Below are 17,038 nucleotides of genomic sequence, written 5' to 3'. Positions count from 1 at the left end.
TAATGCAAACCCAAACATGTTAATTATTGTTTTTCCCTGGTGTGGGGAAGACAGCCAATGAACTTGAACTTCAAGAGAAAACTCCATGTGACTGGCTCCCCTTAGGCTTAAAGTATCACTAGCCTATGATGAGAGAGCAAGTTTCTGCCCTGGAGCCTGAAGACCTGTGCTTGCAGCTGCCTTCTCTTGCACAGGAGACTCCTGGGCTGGGATGAATAAACACTTCCTGTTGCTCTTCCCCCTGTGCTGCTTCATTGTGGGTGAGTCTCAGACCTGAAGAGGGGGCTCCTGTACAGGATCTGAGGAACTGGGGAAACTCTACATGTGTAGTGTGTGTCCATGAAGGGCTGAGCTTTGACCACATTTATAATGGAGGGAAATCAGTGGCCTATAGAAGCTTCCTCTGCCTTTTCTGCCAGCTCTCATGTCCTTCCAACATTCTGCTATTCCCTTTCAGGAGTGTAAGCCTGTACTGCTGCCCTTTTGTCCTGCTCCCCCTGACTCTGTCCCTACTAGTCCCCATGATTCAAAATCCTGGAAAGATTTTTCTTCAGACATCCTTTTCATTTGTAAGTCTATATCCCATTTACTGAGGGAACTGGCCAGTCTGGAATGAATAATTTTGTAGTTTGTTTTAGTGCCTGACAGGCTTTTGATACCCTTGTCAGAGACTTTACAACAAGTAATTCTTGGAGAAGTAATACTGAGTGCCCTGGAATAAAAGATATTTTTTAAAAATGTTTTTCAATCACTGTTTTAAATTGTACCGTTGGTTGCTAATTTGAGAAATGGGATCAATAATGCCCTCTTGCAAGGCTTTTGTGAAGATTAAATCAGATACAATTTGAGAGAGCATGGACCAAATGAGATTCTCAATAATTGCTAATTTCTTTTCTAATTTAGATACACCAGGTAGGATTTTTTTAAAAAAAGAATTAAACCTGTATTTTGAATAGCTACTCCACAGAACCTCATAAAGGTGTCACTGACTGTACTGTGTGATTCATGAGGCTTAACATAGATTTAATTTAGTCTGAAGCTCAAAATAACAGAATGTATCACCTAATAATATCCAAGCAGCAATATTCAACACAAGACAAAGCCAAATGTCAGAAGTCCCATAATAGTAACACTAGCTTGGGTAAAATATTTTAAAGTACTCACCCACTCTTCTTATCACATTCATGTCTCTCTACAACCCTGCCAGGTAGGTCAGGCCAGCAGCATTCACAGCACCATTTTTAAGCTAGAGAAACCAACAATATGGAGGCAAAGTTTTTGCTCAAAGTTATCCATGTTAAAAAGGCTGAAGTTGAGAACAGAATCCTTTCATTTACAAGGTGGCATTTTATTCTCATTGCTCTGGAATTGAGAGCTCCATCACAAGCTCTCCATGCACCCCACCACCACCCCAGTCTGGATATTTCCAGCTCTACCCCAACTTTCTGCCTCTGTCTAGCCTGACACTGCCTTGTTCTCTCTCTAGCAGTGACATCACTTAGGTGCATAACATGTCACCTTCGCACACGGACAGACCACTGCAGAAGAGGCTTTGGTGTCTGTATTGCTCAGAAGCACGAGACATGCATGGTATTAAAAATCTTTCAGGGTAAGTTAGAGGGTCAGGGGAGATAGTGTGAAATTTTAAGAATTCTTAGGAGCATGTTTCAATAAACTTACATCTCAGGAGAAAAAGTGGAGAACGCCCCTCAGCACAGGTAGTACAGGTCCCTGAACATGCAGACAGAAGAGGATCTGGGACAATGAGACAGAAGGAAAAAGGTGTGAATTCTATATTTCCAAGAAAACTAACCAAATACATTTTTATCGACACATAATAATTATATGTATTTATGGGATATGTATATTTTAATACATGCATACAATGTGTAATGATCAAATCAGGTAATTAGAATATCCATCACTTCAAAATCATTTATCATTTCTTTGTGTTTAGAACATTTTATATCTTCTAGCTATTTTGAAATATACAATAAAGAAAATGTGATATATATATACACAATGGAATATTATTCAGCCATAAAAAGAAGGAAATCCTGTCATTTGCAAAAATATGGATGGACATCATGTTAAATAAAATAAGCCAGGCACAGAAAGATAAATGTCACATGCTCCCACAGTTATGTGGGAGTTAAAATAACAGTTGAAGTAGATAGTAGAATGGCTATTACCAAAGGCTAGAGGAGGGGAGGATGAAGAGAGGTTGGTTAATGACCAGACTTTGCTTTGACTTTGAAGACATGCATGCAAGCAGTAGTTTCCAATCTTCTGCACAAAGAGTTAAGGGTTGTTGGGGACCTCAGGCCAACAACCCCTACACCTGGCCAGCAAGTTCTGCATTTCCCTGCCTAGGTATACCTATCCTGATGCCTGATTACATTTTCATTGACAGAATTAGTGCCAGGTTTGATTCATCTTGGAGAACTTAGATAATGGCTTATTTTCTATGGTTCTTTTATTTCAGATGATGCTCTCCAGATATCATATATGGTGTGTCAGAAATTCTGCAGAGACTTGACATTAGATCTCAATAATCGAATTTATGTTCATCAATGCTGCAACTACGATTATTGTAACTTCAAACTCTAAGCTATTTGCCCTCCTGAGGTCTCACTTGGAAATGTCACTGATGTTTCTCACCCTTCACACTCTGCCTACCCTTGCTTTCTTCCTCTGTCTGTCCTGACAATATCCCTGCTCTCTCCTTAATTGTCATCCTTCCTTCTGCCTTCAGCTTGGCTCCTCCCTTGGTCAGGGAATAATGGTTCTGAACAGTGAATTTCTTCTATTACAGGGATTATTAGCATTTCCATACTTCAAGAAGCCTGGCTGAAGAGGCTTTATATAGTAAAATTTAAAACAGGGCCATGCTAGAACCTTATAGTTAGAAGATTAAGGTGGACTAGAAAGACTTCAGCTAAAAGTTCACAAATATTTTTATCTAAAATCCCCATGTATCACTACAATGACTTAGCAGAAATAACAACAAAGTGAATGGTGAATACTGAAGATTTTCCTCTATAGACACAAAGTTATTTATACCAGCAGACAGTGCCCACTTAAGACTCAGTCATTGTGATTTTCTGGACACTTACATAGTACTTCCTTACACATGCTAGGAGATAGGCCCCTGTGACATTCTTAGCTCACACACAGCCACTGCTATTCCTGTCAAGACACATTCAAGGTGCATCACAGCTCTCCTTTCTTCCCCTTCCTTTCCTAAGGCTTCTATCTTGCTTTAATCCTTTGCCATTCATCCCCTCTATTTCCTCCTCACCTCCACTGTCACCTCCCCATTGCCACACAGACTCTCCTCTAGAAGCAGGATGCCCTTCAATGCCCTGCCCCATATATCACAGGGCCCCCGAGGTATATTACCCAGGCCAGACAGCCTTTCAGGATCCCTCAGCTGTAGTGAAAAGTGGGACATGCACAGTCAACATTTCATCTGCCGTGGGCAGCTTTTTTGGGTCTTGGGGAACCACCTTACAATAGATCCAAGACTCCTCCTATTCTTTGCTGCCCATCTGCAAATAATAAAGCCATGTTCCATAACTTGTGTGTGTGTACTCTGCCTCACTGGACTCAGACAGCTAGGTAACCAGTGCATAGCAGACCTAAACAGGAGCCCAGGATACTATGGGCAGAAGTATGTGAACTCCTGTTCCTGGTGGTGGCAGGTGATGATCTTTGCTGTTTTCCATGCAGAAGACGTTCTCACTTGGGATTGGTGATTAGCATCACACTCTATCTCCATAGACTAACTTTGCCTGTTCTTCAACTAATTATAAATGAAACCGCACAGAAGGTATTCTCTTGAATCCAGCTTCTTTCACTCGCCATAATATTTTTAAGAGTTATGCATGTTGTCGCTAATATCAAAGTTTATTCTTTTTTATTTCATTGTATGCATATACTACAATTTATTAAACCCCGTCTCTTAGTCTGGTATTATTGTATTTCTCCTTTCACTTCAGTTGATATTTTTAAAATATATTTATGTACTCCATTGTTGAGTACATATATATTTACAACTGTTATATTTACAATTATTATATCCTCTTGATGAATTTGCCCCTTTATTATTATATAGTGAACTTTTTTGTCTCTTATGATAGTCTTTGATTTAAAGTCTACTTTTTCTGATGTATGCACCATGTTCTCTTTTAGTTACCATTTGCATAGTATATCTTTTTCCATCCCTTCACTACCAGGCTATGTGCGTCCTTAAAACTAAAGTGAATCTCTTATAGGCAGCATACAGTTGTATCTTAGTGGTTTTAAATCCCTTCAGGTACTGTCTTTTGATTAAATCAGAAGATTTAGTCAATTTACACTTAAAGTGATAACAGGCAAAGAGTTACTTCTGTCATTTTCTTCATTGTTTTCTAACTGTTTTTAGATCCATTGTTCCTTTCTTACTCTTTTGTTTTCTTCCTTCATGATGTGATGATTTTTTTGTAGTGTTATGCCTTGATCCCCTTCTCTTTATATTTTGTGTTTCTATATAGGTTTTTTTCTTTCTGGTTACCGTGAGACTTATATAAAACATCTTATAGTTATAACAGTATATTTTAAGCAGATAAGTTAAATTGCATACCATAGCTCTACATTTTAACTTTTTCTTTCTCCACATTGTACTTTATTGATGTCACAATTTACATCTTTTATATATTGTTTATTCCTTACAAATTCTTGTAGCTATCATTATTTTTAATATTTTTGTCTTTTAACTTTTTATAAGAATTAAAACTGATTTACACACCACCAATACAGTGTTAAGGTATTCTGATTTTACTATATTCCTGCCTTTACAGTGAGTTTTTTTTATCATTTTTTTTTATTTTTTTTTTATTTTGGCATATTATGGGGGTACAGATTTTAAGGTTTCAATAAATGCCCATTTCCCCCCCTCCCCCCAAAAGTCTGAGTCTGCAGCACAATCCACCCCCAGATGGTGCACATATCACTCATTATATGTGTATACACCCACCCACCTCCCCCCACCCACCTGCCCAATAACCTATTACTGTAGTCCCTATGTGTCCACTTAGGTGCTGCTCAGTTAAAACCAATTTGCTGGTGAGTATATGTGGTGCTTGTTTTTCCATTCTTGGGAAACTTCACTTAATAGTATGGGTTCCAGCTCTAACCAGGAAAATATAAGATGTGCTATATCACTATTGTTTCTTAGAGCTGAATAGTACTCCACGGTATACATATACCACATTTAATTAATCCATTCTTGGATTGATGAGAACTTGGGCTGTGTCCACAGCCTTGCAATTATGAATTGTGCTGCTATAAACATTCGACAGCAGGTGTCTTTTTTGTAGAGTGTCATTGGATCTTTTGGGTAGATGCCCAGCATAGGGATTGCTGGATCATATGGTAGATTCACTTCTATCTCTTTAAGGTATCTACATATTACTTTCCACAGAGATTGAATTAATTTGCAGTCCCACCAGCAGTGTAGGAGTGTTCCTCTCTCTCCGCATTCATGCCAGCATTTATTGTTTTGAGACATTTTTATAAATGCCATTCTCACTGGAGTTAAGTGATATTTCATTGTGGTTTTGATTGACATTTCCCTGATGATTAGAGATGTTGAGCAGTTTTTCATGTTTGTTGGCCATTCTTGTGTCTTCTTTAGAAATGTTTCTGTTCAAATCCTTTGCCCACTTTTTAATACGGTTATTTGATTTTTTTCTTGCTGATTTTTGTGAGTTCTAAGTATATTCTAGTTATCAGTTCCTTATAGGATGCGAAGGACGCAAATATGTTCTCCCATTCTATAGGTTGTCTATTTACTTTCATGACTATTTCTTTGGTTGTGCAGAAGCTTTGTAGTTTGATCATGTCCCATATATTTATTTTTGTTGCTGCTGTGATTGCCTTTGGGGACTTCTTCATAAACTCTTTGCCTAGGCCAATGTCTAGGAGAGTGTTTCCAACTTTTTCCTCTAGAATTCTAATAGTTTTATACCTTAGGTGTAAGTTTGTTCTCCAGCATGAGTTGATTTTTGTGAGAGATGAAAGGTGTGGGTCCTGCTTTAGCCTTCTACAGGTGGCTATCCAGTTTTCTCAGCACGATTTATTAAAAAGGGATTCTTTTCCCGAGCATATGTTTCTGTCTGCTTTGTCAAACATTAGATGGCTATATGAGGATGGTTTTATATCAGGATTCTCACATCTGTTCCACTGGTCAATATTCCTCTTTTTGTGCCAATACCATATTGATTTAATTACTACAGCTTTGTAGTATAGTTTGATATCTGGCAAATTAATGCCTCCCATTTTGTTTTTGTTGCCTAGAATTGCTCTTGATATCCGGGGTCTTCTTTGGTTCCATACGAAGCATAAAATTATTTTTTCTATATCTGTGAAGAATGCTGATGGGATTTTAATAGGTATTGCATTGAATCTGTAGATCAGTTTGGGTAGTATAGACATTTTGATGATATTGAGTCTGCCGATCCACGAACATGGTATGGATTTCCATCTGTTTACATCCTCTGCTATTTCCTTCCTCAGTGTTTCATAGTTCTCCCTGTAGAGGTCTTTTACGTCCTTGGTTAAGTATATTCCTAGGTACTTTAATTTCTTTGTTGCTATTGAGAAGGGAATTGAGTCTTTAATTTGGTTCTCAATTATATTGTTGTTGGCATATATGAATGCCTCTGATTTCTGTGTATTGATTTTGTATCCTGAGACTTTACTAAATTCATTGATCAGTTCCAGGAGTTTCTTGGTTGAATCTTTGGTGTTTTCTAGATACAATATCATATCATCAGCAAACAGTGAAAGTTTGATCTCTTCTGCCCCTATTTGGATACCTTTGATTCCATTTTCCTGTTTGATTGCTGTAGCCAAGACTTCCAGCACTATGTTGAACAGAAGTGGAGATAGTGGGCAGCCTTGTCTGGTTCCAGTTCTAAGTGGGAATGATTTCAATTTTTCCCCATTCAGTATGATGTTAGCTATGGGTCTGTCATATATGTCTTGTATCATTTATAGGTATGTCCCTTCTATGCCTGTTTTCTTAAGTGTTCGTATCATGAAAGGGTGTTGAATTTTGTCAAAAGCTTTTTCTGCATGTATTGAAAGAATCATGTGGTCTTTGTTTTTGCTTCTGTTTATGTGGTGAATTGCATTTATAGATTTACGTATGTGGAACCATCCCTGCATCCCTGGGATGAAGCCCACTTGGTCGTGGTGGATTATTTTTTTGATAAGTGTCTGGATTCGGATAGCTAAGATTTTGTTGAAAATTTTTGCATCTATATTCATTAGGGATATTGGTCTGTAGTTTTCTTTTTTTGTTGCATCCTTTCCTGGTTTTGGTATCACAGTAATATTCGCTTCATAAAAGGTGTCGGGGAGGTTTCCGTTCTTCTCGATGTTGTGGAATAGTTTCTGCAAGATAGGTACTAGTTCTTCTTTGTAAGTGTGGTAAAATTCAGGTGTGAAGCCATCTGGACCGGGGCTTTTCTTTTTAGGGAGATTTTTAATTGCTGTTTCTATTTCAGCTGTTGAGATTGGTCTGTTCAGGGAATCTATTTCTTCCTGGTTGAGCCTAGGGAGGCTGTGTGTTTCTAGAAATTTGTCCATTTCCTCCACATTTTCCAGTTTGTGTGCATAAAGATTTTTGTATTATTCATAAATCGTATCTTGGCTCTCTTTGGGATCAGTTGTGATATCTCCTTTTTTGTTCCTGATGGAGCTTATTAGAGATTTCTCTTTTCTGCTTTTCGTTAGCTTAGCCAATGGTGTGTCAATTTTGTTTATTTTTTCAAAGAACCAACTTTTTGTTTTATTAATCTCCTGAATAGCTTCCCTGTTTTCAATTTCGTTTAGTTCTAATTTGATCTTGTTGATTTCACTTCTTCTGCTGGGTTTGGGGTTGGTCTGTTCTTCTTTTTCCAGCTCTTTGAGTCGTTTCATTAGATTGTCTATTTGTGATCTTTCTGTCTTTTGGTTGTAGGCAGTTATGGAGATAAACTTTCCTCTCAGAACTGCTTTATATGTGTCCCATAGGATTTGATAACTTGTCTCTCCATTGTCGTTTTCTTCATAGAATTTTTTATTTCCATCTTGATTTCTTCATTGATGAAGTAATCATTTACTAGGAGGTTGTTTAATTTCCACGTTTCTGTGTAGAAATTTGAGTTTCTGTTAGGATTGATTTCTACTTTTATTCCACTATGATAAAAGAAGGTACATGATGTGATTTCTACTTTTTTAAATTTCTTTAGATTTACTTTGTGTCCTAGGATATGGTCAATCTTAGAGAATGTCCCGTGAGCTGATGAGAAGAACATATATTCAGTGGATTTGGGGTAGAATGTCCTGTAAATGTCAGTCAGACCCAATTGTTCTAGAGTTTTGTTTAAGTTCAGTATTTCTTTATTAATTTTCTGTTTGGTGGATCTGTCTCGTGCCGACAGTGGGGTGTTGAAATCTCTGGTGATTATGGAGTTGCTACTAATCCATTTGCTTAGCTCCACTAAGATTTGCTTTATGAATCTGTGTGCACCTAGGTTAGGTGCATATATATTTAAAATTGTTATCTCTGCTTGTTGAACTGTGCCCTTCATCATTATATAATGACCCTCTTTGTCTTTCACTACTTTTGTTGCTTTGACAACTAAATCATCAGAAATTAGAACTGCCACGCCAGCCTTCTTTTGGCTTCCACTTGCCTGGAATACTGATCTTCACCCGTTTACTTTTAGTCTATATGCATCCTTGCAGGTTAGATGTGTTTCCTGAAGACAGCATATACTTGGCCTGTATTTTCTTATCCAATCAGCCAGCCTATGTCTCTTGAGTAGAGAGTTTAAGCCATTCACATTTATTGAGAGAACCTACAGGTAAGGTAGATTGTTGTTCATTCAGTTCGGTTGGATGTTATTGCTTTGATTTCTCTCTTGAGCCATTGTATTATCTGGCCTTTAATCTTTGGGTTTTGGTTATTTTTATATTCGTGAGTTTTTATTATGGTGTTCCATGCATAACACTGTTTTGAGTCCTTCTTGTAGGGCTGGTGTTGTCGTGGTGAATTCTCTGAGACTTTGCTTGTCTGAGAATGTCTTACTCTCCTTCATATATGAAGCTTAATTTACAGGGAATAAGATTCTAGGCTGGGGGGAGGATCAAGATCGCGGACGAGAAACACTGCCAGACAGAGTGTCTCTGCAGAAAAGACAGATTCTAGCAGAAATTAGAAAAGAAGATGAGCATACAGCAGACGAGGGCCAGATGGAGGGTTACCTGAGACCCTGGGAGAATCCACAGGAGGAGGCTGCGGAGGAGAACTGGAAGCTGAGACCGCCAGAGCAGCCCGGAGACCAGCGGCAAGGGTAGGTGGATAAGTCACCTTTCCCCTCACCTGCATCTCAGACTGCTGGTGGGCTCCTCAGCGGGTGGAGAGACCTGCGGACACCAGCCCAGAGACAGCCACCACCAGCTAGTGGTGAGCCTGTAGTGGACGCGGCACCAGGCTCCCAACTCCCTTCCGGCACCTCCGTGTGCACAGACCCAAGCGGCGCAACAGGCGCCATATAGCCTCCTCCTCCCCTCCGCCGACCCTACCTGTGGCTACCCAGAGAGACAATATAGCCACCAGCGGGAGGCACCTCCAGGGAACAGGACCTTCCCTTTTGGGACCCTACAGCTGACTAATGGGAACTCAGACTGTGAGCTCCCTACCGACCAGCCCTCCCAGGTACTGCTGGCATGGTGTTCCCAGGAGTACGGTGCCGACTCAGAAGCTCAGAGACACAGAAACAGCTTGGGCTCCCTGTGGGTGAATTGGGACCAGAACTCCTCTCCCTGGTGGGGATACAGTTTGAACTCTGGGACCCTGATGTCCGACCTACAGACCAGTCCCTTGCACCGAGGTCTAGCATTGCCCCGGGCACAGAAGGGAAATTTGTGAACAGCCTGCTGAGGTATGTGTGCCTCCAGGGGCAGATTGGCGTCCTAGAGGGCAACTCTCCCCCAAAAGGGAGGCCGTGCACCCAGCCGAGGTGGCTTTCCTGCACAGGGAACCTCCCTGCCGGCATCACAGTCCAGGGAGGCCTGGTGGCTTGTGGTCTGGCCTGCTGACAGCGACCGAGGAGTAGCTGCGGAGTTGGGGAGGGTGGAAAGAAGCGAGGCCCGCTCTAGACTGCGGGTCTCAGACAGCCCCACCCCCACACACAGACTTTCTGGCTGAGCAGGACCATTCCAGCCCCGCCCTGACAACTTTTCCTGGAAGCAGAGAAGAGAACTTTGACCCCTGCTAACAGCATTGGTGGTGTCCGACGGCAGGCTTTCCCAACCCAGCTCCGCCCAGAATAAGAGCTGATAACAGGACACAAAATCAACAGCATAGCCTGTTCCTCCAGGCAAGCGCCACCTACTGACAGGGAGGGCATCCTGCACAGCCTTTTCATGGCACCCACTCACTCATTATACAGGGAGTGGTTGAATCTCACCCACAGACACCACCTGACGCCTCAGAATCTAAACAAAGTGTGTGAATTCACAAACAAAAACCTAAAGGAAAGAAACAACAACTGATCAACATGGGAAGAAATCAGCAAAGGAACTCAGGAAATATGAAGAACCAAACGGAAAACACACCCCCAAAGAGGAGCACCAGCCCCATAGAAATGAACACCAACCCAAATCAGGCAACCAAAATGACAGAAGTGGAATTTCGTATGTGGATCATAAGAACACTCACCGACCTGCAACAACAACTCAATAACCAACACGAAGAAACCACAACAACTCAAAACCAGCCTCCACGACCTGGAAGAAAAGTTCACTAACGAAATAGACACAATGAAGAAAAGTTTAACCAAACTCCTGGAAATAAAGAATCAATTCAGCAACTACAAAATTAAGTGGAAAGTCTCAAGAATAGGGTAGATCAAACAGAAGAAAGAATCTCAGAGCTTAAAGATAACATCCTCCAACTAAATAAAACCATCACAGAGATACACCAGAGAAACAAGAGAAAAGAGCAAAGCCTACAAGAGATGTGGGATTATGTGAAGAAACCTAATGTGAGGGTCATAGGGTTACTAGACAATACCCAAGGGTTGGAAAAGCTATTTGAAGATATAATAGAGGAAAATTAACCAGGCCTTGCTCAAAATCTCGATATACAAGTTCAAGAAGCTCAGAGGACCCCTGAGAGATTCAATGCAAACAGGAAGACGTCACGATATGCAGTCATCAGACTGACCAAATTATCAACTAAAGAGGCCCTTCTAAGAGCTGTAAGACCAAAGAGGCAAGTGACATACAAGGGAAAGCCAATTCGCGTAACATGCAGACTTTATGAAGAAGTCCCCAAAGGCAATAACAGCAGCAACAAAAATAAATAAATGGGATTTGGAGCATGATGGCAGACGAATAACACCGCCGGACAGAGTATCTCTGCAGAAAAGCCAGATTCTAGCAGAAATTAGAGGAAAGAAGCAAGAAGACGAGCATACAGCGGACAAGGGCCGGAAGGAGGGGTACCTGAGACCCCAAGAGACTCCACGGGAGGAGGCTGCAGAGGAGAACTGGAGGCTGAGACCACCGGAGCAGCCTGGAGACCAGAGGCAAGGGTAGGTGGATTTGCTGTTTCCCCTCCCCTGCATTCGGGACTGCTGGTGGGCTCCCCAGCGGGTGGAGAGACCTGCAGACACCAGCCCAGAGACCGCCGCCGCCACCACCCAGCGGTGAGCCTGTAGCAGACGTGGCACCAGGTTCCCAACTTCCTCCGGGCACCTCCATGTGCACAGACCCCAGCCACGTGGCAGGCGCCATATCGCCTCCTCCCCCCCCTCCACCGACCCTACCCGCGGCTGCCCAGAGAGACAATACAGTCACCAGCCGGAGGCACCTCCAGGGAATGGGACCTTCCCATTTGGGACCCTACACCTGACTCAGGGAAACTCAGACGGTGAGCTCCCTACCAGCCCACCCTCCCAGGTGCTGCTGGCACCATGTTCCCAGGAGAGACGTAGACCCAGCTTGGGCTCCCTGTGGGTGAATTGGGACCAGAAATCCTCTCCCTGGTGGGGATACAGTTTGAACTCTGGGACCCAGAGGTAGGACCTACAGACCAGATCCCCTGCACCGAGGGCTAGCATTGCCCGGGGCACAGAAGGGTTATACGTGAACAGCCTACTGAGGTGTGTGTGCCTCCAGGGGTGGATCGGCGTCCTAGAGGGCAACCCTCCTCCCAGGAGGAGGCCATGCGCCCAACCCAGGTGGCATTCCTGTGCAGGGAACCTCCCCGTCGGCATCACAGTCCAGGGAGGCCTGGTGGCTTGTGGTCTGGCCTGCTGGCAGAGGCCCAGGAGTAGCTGCGGACTTGGGGAGGGTGGAAAGAAGCGAGGTCGGCTCCAGACTGCGGGTCTCAGACAGCCCCACCCCACACACAGACTTTCTGGCTGAGCGGGACCATTCCAGCCCCGCTCTGACAGCTTTCCCTGGAAGCAGAGGACAGAACTTTGACCCTTGCTAACGGCCTGAGGGCAGGCTTACCCAACCCAGCTCCGCCCAGAACAAGAGCTGTTAACAGATCACAAAATCAACAGTATAGCCTGTTCCTCCAAGCAAACGCCACCTACTGACAGGGACGGCATCTTGCACAGCCTTACCACGGCACCCACTGACTCAATATACAGGGAGTGGTCCAATTTCACCCACAGACACCACCTAACGCCTCAGAAACTAAACAAGGTGTGTGAATACCCAAACAATAACTTAAGGAAAGAAACAACAACTGATCTACATGAGAAGAAATCAGCGAAAGAACTCAGGAAATATGAAGAACCAAACGGAAAACTCACCCCCAAAGAGGAACACCAGCCCCCTAGAAACGGACACCAACCAAAATCAGGCAACCAATATGACAGAAGAGGAATTTCGTATGTGGATCATAAGAACACTCACCCAGCTACAACAACAACTCAATAACCAACACAAAGAAACCACAAAAAGCCTCCAGGATATGGGAAAAGAAATAGACACAATGAAGAAAAGTGTAACCGAACTCCTGGAAATGAAGAATCAATTCAAGGAACTACAAAATACAGTGCAAAGTCTCAAGAACAGGGTAGATCAAACAGAAGAAAGAATCTCAGAGCTTGAAGATAACACCCTCCAATTAAATAAATCAGTCACAGAAATAGAGCAGAGAAACAAGACAAAAGAGCAAAGCCTACAAGAGATGTGGGATTATGTGAAGAAACCTAATGTGAGGGTCATAGGGTTACAAGAAGGGGAAGAAGACAACACTCTAGGGTTGGACAAGCTGTTTGAAGATATAATAGAGGAAAATTTCCCAGGCCTTGCTCAAAATCTTGATATACAAGTTCAAGAAGCTCAGAGGACCCCTGGGAGATTCAACGCAAACAGGAAGACGTCACGACATGCAGTCATCAGACTGACCAAAGTATCAACTAAAGAGGCCCTTCTAAGAGCTGTAAGACAAAAGAAGCAAGTAACATACAAGGGAAAGCCAATTTGAATAACATCAGACTTCTCTAATGAGACTTTACAAGCAAGGAGAGACTGGGGCCCCATTCTTACTCTTTTGAAACAAAACAATGCCCAGCCTAGAATATTATTCCCTGCAAAACTAAGCTTCGTATATGAAGGAGAAATAAAAACATTCTCAGACAAGCAGAGGCTCAGAGAATTCACCAAGACAAGACCAGCCCTACAAGAAGTACTTAAAACAGCGTTACGCACGGAACATCATAATAATAACCCACGAATATAAAAACAACCAAAACCCAAAGATATTAAAGGCCAGATATTACAATGGCTCAAGACAGAAATCATAGCAACAACATCCAACCCAACAGAATGATCAGTAATCTACCTTACCTATCAGTTCTCTCAATAAATGTGAATGGCTTAAACTCTCCACTCAAGAGACATAGGCTGGCTGAATGGATAAGAAAATACAGGCCAAGTATATGCTGTCTTCAGGAAACACATCTAACCTGCAAGGATGCATATAGACTAAAAATAAAAGGGTGGAGATCAATATTCCAAGCAAATAGAAGCCAAAAGAAGGCTGGTGTGGCAGTTCTAATTTCAGACGATTTAGTTTTTAAACCAACAAAAGTAGTAAAAGATAAAAAGGGTCATTGTATAATGGTTAAGGGCACAGTCCAACAAGAAGAGATAACAATTTTAAATATATATTCTCCCAACTTAGGTGCACACAGATTCATAAAGCAAACCTTACTGGAGCTAAGCAAATGGATTAATAGCAACTCCATAATCGTCGGAGATTTCAACAGCCCACTGATGGCACGAGACAGATCCTCCAAACAGAAAATTAATAAAGAAATAATGGACTTTAACAAAACTCTAGAACAATTGGGTCTGACAAACATCTACAGAATATTCTACCCAAAATCCACTGAATATACGTTCTTCTCATCAGCTCACGGGACATTCTCTAAGATTGACCATATCCTAGGACACAAAGTAAACCTCAAGAAATTTAAAAAAATAGAAATCATACCATGTACCTTCTCAGATCACAGTGGAATAAAACTAGAAATCAACCCTAACAGAAACTCACATTTCTATACAAAAACGTAGAAATTAAACAACCTCCTACTAAATGATTACTTCGTAAATGAAGAAATCAAGACGGAAATAAAAAACTTCTATGAAGAAAACGACAATGGAGAGACAAGTTATCAACTCCTCTGGGACATAGATAAAGCAGTTCTGAGAGGAAAGTTTATCTCCGTAAATGCCTATAACCAAAAGACAGAAAGATCACAAATAGACAATCTAATGAAACGACTCAAAGAGCTGGAAAAAGAAGAACAGACCAACCCCAAACCCAGCAGAAGAAGTGAAATCAACAAGATCAAATCAGAACTAAATGAAATTGAAAACAGGGAAGCTATTCAGGAGATTAATAAAACAAAAAGTTGGTTCTTTGAAAAAATAAACAAAATTGACACACCATTGGCTAAGCTAACGAAAAGCAGAAAAGAGAAATCTCTAATAAACTCCATCAGGTATAAAAAAGGAGATATCACAACTGACCCCAAAGAGATCCAAGATACAATTTATGAATAATACAAAAATCTTTATGCACACAAACTAGAAAATTGGAGGAAATGGATTGCTCGAGGTCATGAGTTCGAAACCAGCCTGAGCAAGAACAAGACCCTGTCTCTACTATAAATAGAAAGAAATTAATTGACCAACTAATGTACATAGAAAAAAAAATTAGCCGGGCATGGTGGCAAATGCCTGTAGTCTCAGCTACTCGGGAGGCTGAGGCAGTAGGATTGCTTGAGCCCAGGAGATTGAGGTTGCTGTGAGCTAGGCTGACACCACGGCACTCACTCTAGCCTGGGCAACAAAGTGAGACTCTGTCTCAGATAAATAAATAAATAAATAGCTGTAATTTTGCCAAAGGAATTTTAGTGCTATATTTCTATATTTCTGAGATCTAGAAGGCTTAGGCCTAGGGGACTCTGATTTTGTCCATGGCACTTTTCTATCCTAGTTGTTCTGTCTTCTTATAAAAGGATTTATGGGGGTTCATAAACTACACTGCTGCCTCTAATGTGTCCCAACAGAAAGTCCACAGTACTGCCTTGATAGTGCCAGGCAAAACCTTAAAACCAAACCAAGAAGTCTAAGGCAGGCATCTTTTACCATCCTGGCTCAGTCTCTTTGCAGTTGCTGCTCACAATGCCCTTCCTGGGTATTGTTTCCCATGACTGAGGGCTAGTGGGTTTGTTACCCTGCCCCAGTAAATCTGTATTAAAACCACAATTAAATATATACCCAAATAGCTGAAAATAGTATAAGTAATTTTTTTTCTAGTTTTTCTTTGTCACCATCAGCAGCACTCTACCGGCTTAAAATCAGGCAATCCACAGATACATGTTTAACACTCTCAGAGAGCATTTTGAAACCTTCAGCAATTACTTTAGGGCTCAGTCTATAGAAAAAAATCAGGTCAAATTTTAAGCCCCAGATCATAGAATGCCTCTAGATAAATTCTACTGAGATTACAGAGCCTGACTCCTGATATTCCAATCCAACCACACTGTTTTTAAATTTAAAAACAGAACAAAACTTTTGAGATGTGGTTTTCAGATAATTTATCTATAAATGAACATTTTAATATTGGATTTCTATGATTTTACACATATTTATACAAATGAAACCCTATTCTTCCCAATGTTACAAACTCCCAGGTTGTTAGTTCCATATAGTAAGTTTGTCTTCCCTTGACAATGATCACTTTTGCCACTGTAGGTATACCACAAAGCAAGGGAAATTTATTGGTGGTGGACTCACAAGGGGCCTTCTAGTATTCTGGACCTGAATACAGAACTAATATACTTGTTCAGCTTCTAGTCTCCTTCCACCATCACCTTTACTTTGCATTTGTTTTTGTTTTTTAATATAAAAAACAGAGATTTACTCCAATTTAACCAAGAAAATGGGATGGGGATAAATGTAACATGGGGCAATATGGGAGTCAGAATCTCATGGAAATCCAAGACAGGAAACATAATATGTCCAGGTTCAGGAAAATTGGACCATTCTGGCTGAGGTGCAACTCTGGGGACTTTACTACAGTGGTTTATAAATCTGCACTTCAAATTTAGCTGTTAATGTGTGTCAATCAGTCTCCATCTATCTGTATTACTCAGTGTCTTAGTCTTCCTACTACCAGGTACCTTCTTCACCATCCACTTTGTATCTCTTCCCTAATTTGAACCTTCTTAGTTTCTGTTTCAACATAATTTTGACTGGCTTGGGACCATTCTAGATACTAACCACACATCACAGTGATTTCCCCATGAATCACTTCATTCTTAGAACCTGCTGCCAGTGTCTCCATTCTGTCCATTCAAACTAATTAACCAACCCCAAATGAAAGAATCTACCATATTTTCTACTTCTCAAGATGTTAAAATATAGTATTCTATCCTAACATTACACAATTTGGGAGAAATCCTAT

At 41.3% G+C, this 17,038-nt stretch overlaps 1 protein-coding gene across 1 annotated transcript; it reads left to right on the top strand.

Moving 5' to 3' along the window:
* Window positions 1–211: 211 nt before the first annotated feature.
* PATE3 (prostate and testis expressed 3) lies at window positions 212–2,610 on the top strand. Its single transcript, XM_012772383.2, has 3 exons — window positions 212–260; window positions 1,487–1,609; window positions 2,486–2,610. The coding sequence occupies exons 1-3, from the start codon at window positions 212–214 to the stop codon at window positions 2,608–2,610; spliced, it is 297 nt and encodes a 98-aa protein (XP_012627837.1).
* The last annotated feature ends 14,428 nt before the right edge of the window (window positions 2,611–17,038 follow it).

The sequence above is a fragment of the Microcebus murinus genome, chromosome 4 (genome assembly GCF_040939455.1).
Source record: "Microcebus murinus isolate Inina chromosome 4, M.murinus_Inina_mat1.0, whole genome shotgun sequence".
NCBI classification, from domain to species: domain Eukaryota; kingdom Metazoa; phylum Chordata; class Mammalia; order Primates; family Cheirogaleidae; genus Microcebus; species Microcebus murinus.
Note: the sequence above shows the minus strand (reverse complement) of the source record. Positions and strands in the feature narration are given on the sequence as shown.

What these genes read in the sequence shown, in the direction of transcription:
- PATE3 (XM_012772383.2), top strand. Translation starts at nt 212, where the DNA reads ATGAATAAACACTTCCTGTTGCTCTTCCCCCTGTGCTGCTTCATTGTG. An exon ending in CCTGTGCTGCTTCATTGTGG is followed by an intron (nt 261 to 1,486) that starts GTGAGTCTCAGA and finishes TTCTCTCTCTAG; the next exon opens with CAGTGACATCACTTAGGTGC. An exon ending in GGTATTAAAAATCTTTCAGG is followed by an intron (nt 1,610 to 2,485) that starts GTAAGTTAGAGG and finishes CTTTTATTTCAG; the next exon opens with ATGATGCTCTCCAGATATCA.